General features: G+C 44.2%; 1 protein-coding gene across 1 annotated transcript in view; it reads right to left on the bottom strand.

Annotated features, from left to right (window-relative positions):
- Window positions 1-2,146: 2,146 nt before the first annotated feature.
- The window catches only part of LOC130878211 (proton-coupled amino acid transporter 3), a 30,030-nt gene continuing 16,293 nt past the window's right edge, over window positions 2,147-15,883 (bottom strand). Inside the window, exons 7-10 of the mRNA XM_057776053.1 lie at window positions 8,088-8,183; window positions 7,412-7,578; window positions 3,611-3,780; window positions 2,147-2,415 (exon numbers count right to left, since the gene is read on the bottom strand). Coding sequence (XP_057632036.1) covers window positions 2,147-2,415; window positions 3,611-3,780; window positions 7,412-7,578; window positions 8,088-8,183 — 702 coding nt within the window. The remainder of the gene's footprint in view (window positions 2,416-3,610; window positions 3,781-7,411; window positions 7,579-8,087; window positions 8,184-15,883) is intronic.

Raw genomic sequence — 15,883 nt, forward strand, 5'->3', positions numbered from 1 at the left:
GGCCAGACAACAGGCCTCTTGCAATAGAAACTTAGCTAGGTTGGGAATGCAAGGGAAAAGCTCTACAAAGAACTTAAAAGAGCCACCGTAAGCCTGGGCATTGGCTCCATTAGTACAGTGTTTGCCTAGTCTGCACAAGGCTCTGGGCACCAGTCCCAGTTATTTATTTTCCCATAATGCTTTTATTCAGCTGTGGCTCACATCGTTCCGTTAGTTTGCTTTTTGCTCTGCTGGGGATTTAACCTCAGGTCTTCCACATGCCAGCCGACAGCTTTGCCCCCGAGTCACATCCCACCCTCTTTGTGTTCACTTTTTATTTTGGCGACAGGCTCTCACTAAGTTGTTGCTCAAGCTGACCTTGAACCCCCTTTATAAACAGCACAGGTAGATGTTGAACTTGCCATTCTCTTGCCTCAGCCTCCTGTGTCACTGGGATTATAGGCCCGCACCTCCGGGCCTGGATGGCTCGCCTGTTTTTTTTTTTTTTTTTCCCTCATTTTTTTTTATTCTTTTTTAATTAAAATTTCCAACTGCTCCCCGTTTCCCATTCGCCTGTTTGTTTTTTCAAGCAGCTCTTGCTCATTGGTAAGTCAGAGTTACCTAGCAGTGTGCTCTAAGTCAGGTGGCATGCTGGCTCTTTTGATGCATCATTTTAATTACACGAGATGTGTATTTCTAACTTTCTCCTATGTTATGTTAATCTTTTTAAGCACAAAAGATGCTTGGGACAAATGCCCAGGAGTGCTACACGTGTCAAGACTCCCACGCTACAAAATTGTCCTTGTACATGGAACACAACAGCAGCGTGCCTGTGGAGAGCGCTGTCTTTTTAAAACCCTCCCCCAGCCAAATGTTATTTAAAAAGTAGGTCAATAATCCTTGCTGAGGATGAAATCTCTTTCTCCACTGGAGGGAGAGGAGGGGAGAGGGAAGAGAGGAGGAAAAGTGGTAAACAGGCAGGGGGGGAGGAAGGGAGGGAAGGAGAAATGAGGGAGGGGTGAGATGAGAGGGAAGGGAAGGGAAGGAGGAGGAAAAGAAGGAAACAGTGTAGGCGGGAAAGCCGTTCCTTTCCGTAGCAATGAGAACGTGTTTTCTCTGAAAGATGGACGTTTAATGAAAACCTCCAAAGAAGTGAGCTTTTATCTCTGGCGCCTCAGATCGCCAGGGCAGCAGAGTAACTAATTTATGGTAAATTATTTTTTAAACATGTGGGGGATAAGTTTTGACTCTGTGGCTGGACAAAGTTAAGGCCACTTTCTTCCTGAGACTACCTTCAGGGCACACTTTCTAAGCCTGATGCTGCAGAAATCCTTTCTGGACATAAGGAAAGCAACGACTTTTTCATTTGTGGGATTTCCAGGGCATCAGGGGGTGTGAGGTGCACCATCCATTTTCTTTAAAAAAATATTTATTTACTATTAATTTTAGAAGTGTGTGTTTGTCCACAGTGCCAGAAGAGGGTGTCAGACTGCCTGGAGCTAGAGTCAGCCATGGTGAGCTGCCCGATGTAGGAACTGAGAATTGAATTATGCAAGGGCAGCAAGTGCTGCTAACTGATGAGTCACCTCTACACCCATCCCCACCCATTCTGTTTCTTGTTTCCCCCACTTTGGCTGTGTGGTACATGTACTTATATCAGTGTGTGTGTGTGTGTGTGTGTATGTGTGTGTGCATCTGTGTACATGTACATGCATGTGGAGACTGAGGTTGATATCAGGTATCTTTCTTCAATTGCATTCTATCTTATTTTCGGGAGACAGGGTGTCTCAGTGAACCTGAACTCACTGATTTGGCTAGGCTGACTGGCCAATGAGCGTTAGGCCTCCATCTGTCTTTGCCTGCCTCCCCTTCTCTCTGGCACTGGAACCACAGACATGCACTGCCTTGCTCGGCTTTTTAAGGCTGATGGTATCAAAGATTTGGCCTGATTTGGGCTTCAAGGCACAAAAGAACTGCCCAAGAAACCCAAAGCCAATAACAGGGCACCTTTCAGGGATCAGTCCCGACCCACACACCAGTACCATGGTCCTCTTGGAAGATAAAGGAACCACTAATTAGCATAGAGATGCTGGGTTTTGAAACGTGTATAATAGGAATCCAACAGAAGATGGGAGGAAGGAAGAGCTATGCAAATAAAAATAGGCAATTATGTGTAGCCCTTTGTAGAGTTAGCCATGGAAAGGTGGGCCTGCTGAGTCATCTCGTAGAGTGCCTGGTATGTCCCAAATACACACCCTAAGAGGCCCAGGATGCTGATCATGACGTCTTTAGCAATGGTCACGCAGCTCATGTTCTCAGAGTAAAAGGTGGCGATCTCCAGCAGGGGCGGGATGATGAGGGCCAGGGCGCTGCTGCTCACAGAACCCACCAGGGAGATGACCAGGTCCAGGCGAGGGATGAGAACGGCCGAGAAACCTGAAGAAAGAGAGGAGAATGTAGACTCACTGAGTGTGCCTCAAAGAGGGGAGTCCCCAACAAGCTTGGCTTTGGAGTTTAAGGATTAGATCAGGCACCATGGCTCCAGACCTGTCTCTCTGTCTGTCCCCCAATCCTTTTTTAAAATTACTGTTTTTGTAGAGAAAACATGGGGTGTGTGTAGGTGTGTGTGTGTGTGTATGTTATGTGTGTGTGAGTGTGTATATGTGTGTATGTTATCTGTGTGTATCTGTGTGTATGTGTGTATATGTGTGTGTGTGAACAAGTGTGTAGGCCAGCAGAGGGAATCAAGTGTCCTGCTCTGTCATCTAGCACTCTGTGTCTCATCCCTTGGACAGGGTCTCTCACTGGATCTGGAGCTAGTCTGGCGGCCAGCAAATCTCCCTCTCACACACACTAAGGGTCTCTTCTGACTCGTACTCTATCAATCACTAGAAGTCCAGTAACCTCACTTCTCTAGGTCAAACATCCCCAGTTCCTTTGCTCTTTCCTCCTGGGCACCTCTTCTGATCCTCTCTTCTTAGAATGTTCCAGAGAAAGGATGACTCAGTCCTTCTTCCAATGCTTCCTAAGCTATGTTTGCCATGAACAAAAGGGGTGGGTGAAGGAAGAAAGAGGGTGGGGGAAGTCCTAAAATAACCCCCAAATCTTTAACAAATCAGCCCAACTAATTGTCAATTAGTTGAAAATTAAATATATAGATTTCTTCACAATTAAATAATTGCTGACACAGGGACTTGATCACACCTAAAATGGGAAGGAGAGAGGCTCTAGGGGACCAGATCCCCCATCTGTCATAGAGCTGTGTGATGTGGGGATGTGATGATTTCCCTGGGCCATTGCTCCCTCAGGTGGTAGCAATGCTAGGTTGGTATGAGTGGCAGACACTTCAGTAAGTACAATGGCCAGCAGGTAGGCAAGTGGCTGTACAAGAAAAATCTTGCCTTCTCCCATGATTCGGTCAGTGCCCACTTCGTAGGCAAGAGGACTGGGGGTGGCTTTCTTTCTGTGAGTTTTCTAAGCCCGTCTTCAGGTGGAAAGAAGAGAAGCAAGGAGACAAACATCTTGTAGATCACAGACAGGTGGCGGAGCCAAGGCTGCTGAGGTAGGCACTATACTGGGGTAGGACACACATCATAGGTTTGGGTGAATAAGCGTCACCTCCCCCACTCACAGGTCAGGCAGACCAAGGCTGTGCGAACGGTCAGGTCTACGAACAGAACCCAGTTCTCAGACACTCTCGAGATGACGTAGGGGATGATTATCTCAGCTGGGACGTGGAACTGGAGGGCATAGGTGAAGAAGATGCCAACAGAGTACATCAGCTTGACTGACTGGTACAACCTGCAGACAGAACATTGAAAGGATGCATGATGCCACCAGGCTTCCAGGAAGGTGGCTGGGGACACTCAGGTCAGACTGGCTCAGAGGGGACACAGAACCATGCATTCCTCTAAGTTCTGGAGCTATAGGAACCTCCAAGTATTTCATTTAAATATCTTATTTGAAAAATTATGTCATATGTACATGCTACAATTCACAGTGTAGCAGCCATACAGGCACGACCATTTCCCTACTCCTGATTGTCACTGCAGTTCCCTCAGAGTTTGCCATGGCTTACATGTGGAGGTCAAATGACAACCTCAAATGTCCATCCTGGCCTTCTACCATATCTGGAGCAGCGTCTGTCCCGTTTGTTACTGCTGCATGTGCAGGCTAGCTGCACCACATGAATTCTCCTGTCTCTGTCTCCTTTTCACTTAGGAACATTAGTATTACAGACGTGCACCATTGTGCCCAGCTCTTATACGGGGTTTCAGGGTTCTAAGTTGGGTCTTCATGTTTGGGTGGCAAACACTTTATCCACTGAGTCAACCTCTCAGCCCTGTGTCTACAATCTTAAACAGAAAAAGAAGCCACACATACACCCACAGAGGCATGGTGGCATGTCTCTATGAATTGTTTGTTGACCTTTGTTATTTCATCAAATATAAAACCGGATGTGGTAGGACATGCCTGTGATCCCAGAACTTGGGAGGCAGAGGCAGGAGGATTGCCACAAGTTTGAGGCCAACCTGGTATACTTAGTGAGTTCCAAGTCAACAAGGCTTATACGGTGAGATCCCATCTCAAAACAATAAATAAAGTATTTCTTGTAAAAGTTGTTCCCTGTAAGCACATGTCTGGTACTTCTATTTAACAGCACAGAGATTTTTTTCCAGTTTTTCAACTAGTCAACAGTTAATGGGAAACTTAGATTATTCTGTGTTTTACCAAGGAAACAAACAATACAGCAAAGACTATCTCTACATATATCTGCTTATCATAGCACACATGATATGCTCACATCTCACATCTGCATATTTCAGCATATATGACAAACACCCACATGTCCCACATCTGTTTACCTCAGTAACTATAGCTCACACACCCCATATTCCTTATCTACACATCAATTCCAAAAATAAAAATTAATTTTTTTCTTGATACTGAATCTCACCCTGTATCCCAGCCTGTATCCAGGCTGGTTTCCAGGTGGATATGCAGCCAAGAACGACCTTCAGATTCCATTTTGAAATTGTTGGGATTAGTGCCACGAACAACCACTGTGGTTTATGTAGTCCTGAGGACTGAATCCAGAGCCTTGTGTATGCTATGTAAGCATTCAACCACTGAGTTATGCATCAGACCTCAGCTATGATTTTTAAATTTTGATACTACCCTTTCGTTCTGTCTACAGCATCTCTAAATGCCAAAATACTATGTGGGCCATGTCAGTCTCTGACACTGCAGTGTGTGTTCCTGTATGCACACGAACACGTGTGTGCAGGCATGAAGAGGTGTTGTTCTTCAGGAGCTGGCACCTTGTTTTTTGATGAGGGGGTCTCTCCGTGGGCCCTGGGTCGCTCACTGGTTTGGCACACTCCACAGATCTGCTTGTCTCCACTCCCCAGCGCTAGGATGGCAAACATACACTTCCAAACCCAGATTTGTGTGTGTGTGTGTGTGTGTGTGTGTGTGTGTGTGTGTGTGTGTGTGGTGGTGGTGGGGGAGTTCTCTGTTTAGCCTTGGCTGCTGTGGAACTCTCTTTGTAGAAGAGGTTGACCTCAAATTCACAGAGATCCGCCTGCCTCTGCCTCGTGAGTGCTGGGATTAAAGGTGTGCACCACCACCTCCCAGTTCCAAACCCAGATTTTTATGTGAGTTTTGAAGGCCTAACTCAGGTCTCCGGCTTCTGTGAGAAACATGCTTAGCTGAGTTATCCCCCAGCCTCAATACTGTAATTTTTTAAGCTGGTATTTTTTCTGTATGTTTTGAGGACCTTTTTGTATATAAAATTGTTATTTTGTGTACTTATCACCCCCTCTTTTTTGGACCGGAATTGTTGGTGTTTTTACTGGGAAGGGTTATTTGTTCAAGACTTCCCTCAAAAGTGGATTCTTCTCCCTCCACTCACCAGCCGGCTTATACCAGCCTGTGTAAAAAGCCTGACGGAGCTCGCTATGCATGTATTTAGCTGCCACCTTCAGCATGAAAAGGCTCTGCCCATGATAGCCAGAAGAAGTGCAATCAGCCAAGAAGAATAGGACCCATGTATTAAGATAATATCTCGCTTTCATAAAATAGGGCATAACTTCAAAGCTTCCACATTCATGATCTCATCTGGTCATTAGCAGGGCACAGTGAGGAGGGTGGGTCTGGTGACATTTTCCTTATTTTACTGCTCTGGCTTTGGGGAAGGTGTAATGGCACCATTGCCCCGCCCACCTGAGAGCCCAAGCCTGTAAGGACCCATCACAGTGGTAACAGTTGATAATCCGCAGAGTTCGCTGCATGCCAAACACTTTTCTAGCATTTTCTGTATATTAAAGCAATCGCTGCCAGCACACACTCTGCCAGGGAGTGCAGCAGAGGGCTGTTCGCCCAAGGTTTCCAGGCCCTTTGCTGCCAGGGTGGAAGGAAAGCTTATCTTTCTCTCATCTAGCTTAAGGTAGTTCAAGTTGCTGGACTAGCTGCTTGGGAAGGGCAGGTGGCATTCGGTGGCTCTTAGTCATGACAACCAACAACACCCTGGAGTGTGGCTGATCCACTAGAGTGAGAGCCTGGGCCATCCCATAATGGGTTGATGGGAACAAAGAGTTAAGCAGTTGTGTGATAGCCACGGTGATGGTTCATGATCGGAGCATTATGATGCTGTCCTGACCGACACAAAGAGGCACGTGAGTAAGCCTTACTGTACGAAAGGGTGGGAGGCTCACCCACGGCCACAGAGGAACCAGAATGCGGATCCTATTAGTTAGCTTTAGAACATGTACTTAGTCACTAGGATCTAAAGATCCCACCTCTGGGTGTTTCCTGGATAGATGGATGAAAGAACAAATGACCGAGGGTAAGGATTCCAGGTTGAGTTCCAGCTGGGGATACTCAAGAGTCAAAGTAGCAGTCCTAGGTAATGGTAGTGCATGCCTGTAATCCCAGCACTTGGGAAGGAGAGGCAGGTTGGGTCAGGCATTCAAGGCTAGCTTTGGCTACAAAGGAAGTTTGAGGTTATCCTGGGCTATATGAGACCCTATCTCAAAAATTTAAAAAATATTATTGTTATTCTTATCCAACCTAGGGCCTCAGACAATCTGCACAAATGCTCTACCATGGAGTTTTCGCTTTCTGTTTCATCGACTGCTCCAAACTGACCCTCTTAGGGCCTTTGCATTTTAGGGTCAAACTTGGAATGCAAGTCTCCACTCCTACTAGACAGTGTTAGCTGGGAAGGTCACTGGCAGCCTCTGATGTGGCATCGTCTGTTCTATGGAGTTCAGTGACGATGCTTAAGGCTGCTGAGAGAAACTGAGAGGGAGCCCAGTGTCTGGTCACCACGTCCGTCCATTATCGTAATTAACGCCAATGTCAACAGTTCACAGCAGCGCATTTCTTCTTCTGCTAAAGGTAACCAGGCGTGAGGCAGGCAGGTTCCTACCAGCAATTGGGCAAATTGAGGGTGATGCTAGGCTGAGTGTCTGAGCCAAACTTCATATAGCCAAGAGTCCCCAGGCAGATATAGAGGAAGATGACAAAGGACATGCTCAGGTACAGCACGGCAGGGAACTGCTGTGGACTCTTCATCTGGCTTTTGAGAGGAAGAACCTGGAAACAGACAGTTTGGGAAAGACCAGGTCAAAAGGAGAGCCATTATGTGGGTGTAGCTTCCTTACAGGCACAGTGTTCTCCTGGTCGACTGAATCATCAGGGACCCCTCTACAAGGCCAACCCCTCCAGAAGACTACACCCCTTCACAAGACCACACCCTCCACATAGCTACATTTGTTAAATTGCCTTATCACTCCAAATGGCCACACCCCTCCACATGCCACACCTCCTCCAGATGCTCACACCCCCTCCAGATGCTCGCTCCCCCTTCATCTTGTCTCCTGCTTGCTATTGCCCCAACACCCTGCTCAGTGTGGGATAATCAGTAAATTTTCCATCTTTATCTTTATCTTGGGAGCTTGAGGTGTGGTCTGGGTTGGGAGGGGCCCTCACTAGTTCAGACTTTCCCGTCACCAGGAAGTCATCGTGCTTCACGGACTCAACACTGCTAGGATGACATGGGGACTAACAGCTGGCCACCCTGTAGGGCACCTCATCTTTCTTACCATCCCCACACCTTCAAAGGTGAAGATGGCTGTGCCGAAGAACAACAGGAAAGTCTTCCAGCTTGCCACCAGAGGCAAGCTGCTGTGCCGTGGGATCTCCTGAAAAGAGAGGCAGAGTGTTGGCTGGCTTTGCTGTGGGGAGGGCATCTTGGGTCACATCTGGCGGCCATAGAAAGAACACTGTTACTGTCTTATCTTTAAGAAAGTGTTCTACACCAAACAGACTGGATCAAAAAAAAACGTCCCCTCGCCATATAATAATCAAAACACAAAATATACAGATTAAAGAAAGAATATTAAGAGCTGCAAAGGAAAAAGGCCAAGTAACTTATAAAGGTAAACCGATCAGACTTACACCTGACTTCTCTATGGAAACCATGAAAGCCAGAAGGTCCTGGATAGAGGTACTACAGAAACTAAGAGACCATGGATGCAAACCCAAACTACTATACCCAGCCAAGCTATCGTTCACTATCAATGGAGAAAACAAGACATTCCAGGATAAGAACAAATTTAAACAATACGTTGCCACAAATCCAGCCCTACAGAAAGTAATAGAAGGAAAATCACAACCCAAGGAATCCAACATTGCCAACACTGCCTACAATAACCCAGGCATCTAGCGACCCTTCAACAGCACAACTCAAAGAAGGGAGACACACAAACTCTTCTACCAAAAGCAGTAAGAATAACCGGAGTTAACAACCACTGGTCATTAATATCACTTAATATTAATGGTCTCAATTCACCAATAAAAAGGCACAGGCTAAGAGATTGGATACGAAAACAGGATCCAACAGTCTGCTGTTTGCAAGAAACTCATCTCAACCACAAAGACAGGCATCTACTCAGAGTAAAGGGTTGGGAAAAGGTTTTTCAAGCAAATGGTCCTAAGAAAAAAGCAGGTGTGGCCATACTAATTTCTAACAAAACTGACTTCAAACTAAAATCGATCAGAAGAGATCGACAGGGACACTTTATACTCATAACAGGAACGATTCAGCAGGATGAAGTCTCAATCCTGAATATCTATGCCCCTAATATAAAAGCACCCACTTATGTAAAAGAAATATTGCTAAAACTCAAGGCAGACATCAAATCACACACACTAGTAGTAGGAGACTTCAACACACCTCTCTCACCAATGGACAGGTCAATCAGACAGAAAACTAATAGAGAATTAAGAGAAGTGTTGGAGGTAATGAATCAAATGGACTTAACAGACATCTATAGAACACTCCACCCAAATAGGAAAGAATACACCTTCTTCTCTGCAGCTCATGGAACCTTCTCGAAAATTGATCACATACTTGGAAACAAAGGAAACCTCCACAGATACAAAAAAAATCAGTGTCCACCTGTGTCTTATCAGATCACCACGGATTAAAGTTAGAAGCCACCAACAAAGCTACCCCCAGAAAGCTGACAAACTCATGGAAACTGAACAGTCAACTACTGAACCACACCTGGGTCAAGGAAGAAATTAAGAAAGAAATTAAAGTCTTCCTTGAATTTAATGAAAACAAAGAGACAACATACTCAAACCTATGGGACACGATGAAAGCAGTGCTAAGAGGAAAGTTCATAGCACTAAGTGCCCACTTAAAGAAAACGGAGAAAGCATACATTGGGGACTTAACAGCACACCTGAAAGCTCTAGAAAAAAAAGAAGCAGACGCGCCCAGGAGGAGTAGAAGACTGGAAATAATCAAACTGAGGGCAGAAATCAACAAAATAGAAACACAGAAAACAGTCCAAAGAATCAATGAAACAAAAAGTTGGTTCTTGGAGAAAATCAACAAGATTGACAAACCCCTATCCAAACTAATTAAACGACAGAGAGAGAACACGCAAATAAATAAGATCAGAAATGAAAAGGGGGACATAACCACAGACACAGAGGAAATTCAGAGAATCATTAGATCTTACTACAAAAGCCTGTATGCCACAAAACTGGAAAATGCAAAAGAAATGGACACTTTTTTAGATAAGTACCATATACCAAACCTAAACCAAGACCAGGTGAACGATCTAAATAGACCTGTTAGTCGCGAAGAATTAGAAACAGTTATCAAAAATCTCCCTTCCAAAAAAAGCCCAGGGCCAGATGGTTTCAATGCAGAATTCTACCAGAACTTCCAAGAAGAGCTAATACCTATACTTCTTAATGTATTTCACAATATAGAAACAGAAGAGTCATTGCCAAATTCCTTTTATGATGCTACAGTTACCCTGATACCAAAACCACACAAAGACCCAACCAAGAAAGAGAATTACAGGCCTATCTCACTCATGAACATCGACGCAAAAATTCTCAATAAAATACTGGCAAACCGAATCCAAGAACACATTAGAAAAGTTATCCATTATGATCAAGTAGGCTTCATTCCAGAGATGCAGGGCTGGTTCAACATACGCAAATCTATCAATGTAATCAACCATATAAATAAACTGAAAGAAAAAAACCATATGATCATTTCATTAGATGCTGAAAAAGCATTCGACAAAATTCAACACTCCTTTATGATAAAGGTCTTGGAGAGATTAGGGATACAAGGGGCATACCTAAATATAATAAAAGCTATTTACAGCAAGCCGACAGCTAACATTAAATTAAATGGAGAAAAACTCAAAGCCATCCCACTAAAATCAGGAACACGACAAGGATGTCCACTCTCTCCATACCTTTTCAATATAGTGCTTGAAGTTCTAGCAATAGCAATAAGACAACATAAGGGGATCAAGGGGATCCATATTGGAAAGGAAGAAGTTAAGCTTTCATTATTTGCAGATGATATGATAGTATACATAAGCGACCCCAAAAACTCTACCAAAGAACTCCTACAGCTGATAAACACCTTTGGTAATGTGGCAGGATACAAAATCAACTCCAAAAAATCAGTTGCCTTCCTATACACTAAGGATAAGGAAGCAGAGAGGGAAATCAGAGAAGCATCACCTTTCACGATAGCCACAAATAGCATAAAATACCTTGGGGTAACTCTGACCAAGGAAGTGAAAGATCTATTTGGCAAGAACTTTAAGTCTTTGAAGAAAGAAATTGAAGAGGACACCAGAAAATGGAAGGACCTCCCTTGCTCTTGGATTGGGAGGATCAACATAGTAAAAATGGCAATTCTACCAAAAGCAATCTATAGATTCAACGCAATCCCCATCAAAATCCCATCAAAATTCTTCACAGATCTGGAGAAGACAATAATCAACTTTATATGGAAAAACAAAAAACCCAGGATAGCCAAAACAATCTTATACAATAAAGGATTGTCTGGAGGCATTACCATCCCTGACTTCAAACTCTATTACAGAGCTACAGTACTGAAAACGGCTTGGTACTGGCATAAAAACAGAGAAGTCGACCAATGGAATAGAATAGAAGACCCTGACTTTAGCCCACAAACCTATGAACACCTGATTTTCGATAAAGGAGCTAAAAGTATACAATGGAAAAAAGAGAGCATCTTCAACAAATTGTGCTGGCAAAACTGGAAGTCAATCTGTAGAAGAATGAAAATAGATCCATATATATCACCATGCACAAAACTCAAGTCCAAATGGATTAAAGACCTCAATATCAGTCCAAACACACTGAACCCGATAGAAGAGAAAGTGGGAAGTACTCTACAACACATGGGCACAGGAGAACACTTCCTACGTATAACCCCAGCAGCACAAACACTAAGGACATCATTGAATAAATGGGACCTCCTGAGACTGAGAAGCTTCTGTAAAGCAAAGGACACTGTCACTAAGACAAAAAGGCAACCCACTGACTAGGAGAAGATCTTCACCAACCCCGCAACTGACAAAGGTCTGATATCCAAAATATACAAAGAACTCAAGAAATTAGACCGTAAAAGGTTAATCAATCCAATTATAAAATGGGGCACTGAGCTGAACAGAGACTTTTCAACAGAAGAAGTTCAAATGGCCAAAAGACACTTAAGATCATGCTCAACTTCCTTAGCAATCAGGGAAATGCAAATCAAGACAACATTAAGATACCATCTTACACCGGTCAGAATGGCTAAAATCAAAAACACCAATGATAGCCTCTGCTGGAGAGGTTGTGGAGAAAGGGGCACTCTCATCCATTGCTGGTGGGAATGCAAACTTGTGCAACCACTTTGGAAAGCAGTGTGGCGGTTTCTCAGGAAAGTCGGGTTCAACCTACCTCTTGACCCAGCAATACCACTATTGGGAATATACCCAAGAGATGCCCAAACATACAACAAAAGTATATGCTCAACTATGTTCATAGCAGCATTGTTTGTAATAGCCAGAACCTGGAAACAACCTAGATGTCCTTCAATGGAAGAATGGATGAAGAAAGTATGGAATATATACATATTAGAGTACTACTCAGCAGTAAAAAACAATGACTTCTTGAATTTTGCATACAAATGGACGGAAATTGAAAACACTATCCTGAGTGAGGTAAGCCAGACCCAAAAAGAGGAACATGGGATGTACTCACTCATATTTGGTTTCTAGCCATAAATAAAGGACATTGAGACTATAATTCGTGATCCTAGAGAAGCTAAATAAGAAGGTGAACCCAAAGAAAAACATATAAGCATCCCCCTGAATATTAACCTTCATCAGGCGATGAAAGAAGACAGAGACAGAGACCAACATTGGAGCACTGGACTGAAGTCTCACGATCCAAAGGAGGAGCAGAAGGAGAGTGAGCACGAGCAAGGAACTCAGGACGGCGAGGGGTGCACCCACACACTGAGGCAATGGGGATGATCTATCGGGAACTCACCAAGGCCAGCTGGCCGGGGACTGAAAAAGCATGGGACAAAACCGGTCTCGCTGAACATAATGGACAATGAGGACTACTGAGAACTGAAGAACAATGGCAATGGGTTCTTGATCCTATTGCACGTAATGGCTTTGTGGGAGCCCAGGTAGTTTGGATGCTCACCTTAATAGACCTGGATGGAGGTGGGTGGTCCTTGGACCTCCCACAGGGCAGAGAAACCTGCTTGCTCTTTGGGCTGAGGAGGAAGGAAGACTTGATTGGGGGAGGGGGAGGGAATGGGAGGTGGTGGCGGGGAAGAGGCAGAAATCTTTAATGATTAAATTAATTAATTAATAAAAAAAATCAGCAAGAAAAAAAAAAAAAAGAAAGTGTTCTAGCTGGGTGGTGGCAGGTGGATTTCTGGGAGTTCAAGGCTAGTCTGGTCTAGTTCCTGGACTAGTTCCAGGACAGGCTCCAAAGCTACACAGAGAAACCCTGTCTCGAAAACCAAAAACAAAAGTGCTCTAATTAATTAGCTAATTTATTTTGAGACCGAGTCTCCTGCAGTTGAGGTACGGTTTTATGCAGTCTTGAAGCTGGAGCCCAGGTCCTCCTACACACAAGGCGAGCACTCTATTTGCTTGGCCACATCCTTTACTTTTATTGTGGCAAAATAACATCAAACTTTCGATTTAGTCATCTTGCCTACTGAATATAGTCACTCTGTGACATCCACTAATGTTAATCACCAGAACTTTCTTTTCATCCCAAACTGAAACTCTAAGTAATTCTTTGTTCAACTCCTAGCCACCCCCGTGTCTGTCCTGTAGTACTGCCCGTGAGCAGCAGCTTGTAGCATTTATCTTTTTGTTAATAGGGTTATTCCACCTAGCTTAATGTCTTTTAAGATTCACGAATGTTGCAGCACTTATTAGAATTCCTGGGCCTGGAGAGATGGCCCAGTGGTTAAGAATGTCTGCTGCTCTTCCAGAGGACTGGAGTTCAGTTCCCAGCACCCACATCAGACAGCTCAAACCACCTGTAACTCTAGTTCCAGGCGTCATTCTGATACCCTCTTCTGGCCTTTTAGATACACACACACACACACACACACACACACACACACACACACACACACACACAGAGAGAGAGAGAGAGAGAGAGAGAGAGAGAGAGAGAGAGGGAGGGAGGCATTAAAACCTTTCATTTTCTTTAGTGCTCAGTAATATTCCTTTTTTGAGACAGGGTTTCTTTTTTTAATATTTATTTATTATATATACAGTGTTCTGTCTGCATGTATGCCTGTAGGCCAGAAGAGGGTGCCAGATCTCATTACAGGTGGTAGTGAGTAACTATGTGGTTGCTGGGAATTGAACTCAGGACCTCTGGAAGAGGTCAGTGCTCTTAACCATTGAGCCATCTCTCCAGCCCTACAGGATTTCTTTGTGTAGCTTTGGAGCCTGTCCTGGTACTTGCTCCATAACCCAGGATGGCCTTGAACTCAGAGATCTGCTTGCCTCTGCCTCCCTAGTGCTGGGATTAAAGGTGTGCATCACCACTGCCCAGCGGCTCAGTAATATTCTATTCTCTCCCCTCACCCCATACAGTTTGTCTTCTCATCTTAAATATGGAGCAGTTGGGACTGGGGAAGAAGGAAATTGCCCAAGGCCACTCTGCAAACTACTCATGGAGTTCAGGTAATGGTGCTCATCCCCTGCTCCTGCCCTTAATGTCTCTTTCCCATCTTTCCACTTGGGGCTGTGCAGTGGGTGCCAAGCACTGGGAAATGGAGACAGGAGAATCAGAAGCTCAAGGTCATCCTTAGCTACAAAGCCAACCTGGGCTACATAAGACTCTGGGCTTTCGTTTTGTTTTGTCTTATTTATTTATTCTTTTATCTTTCCAGATTTGTGGTTATTTGTTATAGCAGCAACATGACACTAATATAATTCCAAAGACTTCCATGATCAAAGACATGAAGCAACAATGGTGGAATGACAGGCCAATGATGGGCAGGAAACCAGCTGGCCCAACTGGAAAGATCTGCTCACCTGCTGCTCCTGCTCCTTACTGTCTTTTTCTGGAAACTGGGATAGAGATAGCATTTTGCAGTTGTTTTATTTTGAAGATTGGGGAAGTTGTGTAAAGTCCTTGGTATCAAGTAGATCAAATTTCTTATCTATCTATCTATCTATCTATCTATCTATCTATCTATCTATCTCTATCTATCTATCATTCTATCTATCTCTTTTAAATGTTTCTAATACATTTATATTACTGGGGTTGGGGGCACATGTGCCACAGTATGCATACAGAAGTAAAAGGATAACTTGTGGGAGTCCGTTCCCTCCTTCCACTCTGTGGGTTCCGTGGATAGAACTCAGGTTCTCAAGTTTGGAGGCAAGTATCTGAGCCATCCAGCCAGCCCTACCTATTCCTGTCCACTGACAAGTTATTTATTTCCTATGTGTGCTTTGCGTGTGCACACACGTGCATGTGTGTGTGTGGTGTGTGTGTGCAGTTGTGTGCTCACCCGTGGTGTATATGCATTTGTATGCATGTACCCATGCCAGTGCATGCGGAGGTCGGAGGTGTTCTGCTGTCTTCCTCTATTGTTGTTATTTTTAAGAGTCTTTCACCGAACTTAGAGTTTCTCATTTTAGCTAGACTGTCTGACCAGTGAACTTTCACTCTCTTAGTTCTGAGGTACCATGTGTGCCCCACTATCAAGTGGACACTGGGCATGGCAACTCAGGGCCGTATGCTAGGACAGCAAGCACTTCACCTTCTGCCCCCTCTCAATGTCCACACTGTGGTATTTCTTGTTATTTCATTGAAATGATGGAGAATGTGACGTCCTTCTTTATATCTTATTATTGAGACCCAAATCCTCATCTGCTCAAACAACATCTGATCACAGAATCGCCAAATTCCTTAATGATTCGATTTTTGGATATGACCCTGATGTTGAATACGAGGATGTTGATAATCATGCCTAATTCACAGCTTGTGGGACAGAAGTATTTCTAGA

This window comes from Chionomys nivalis, chromosome 7 (assembly GCF_950005125.1).
Source record: "Chionomys nivalis chromosome 7, mChiNiv1.1, whole genome shotgun sequence".
Taxonomy (NCBI): domain Eukaryota; kingdom Metazoa; phylum Chordata; class Mammalia; order Rodentia; family Cricetidae; genus Chionomys; species Chionomys nivalis.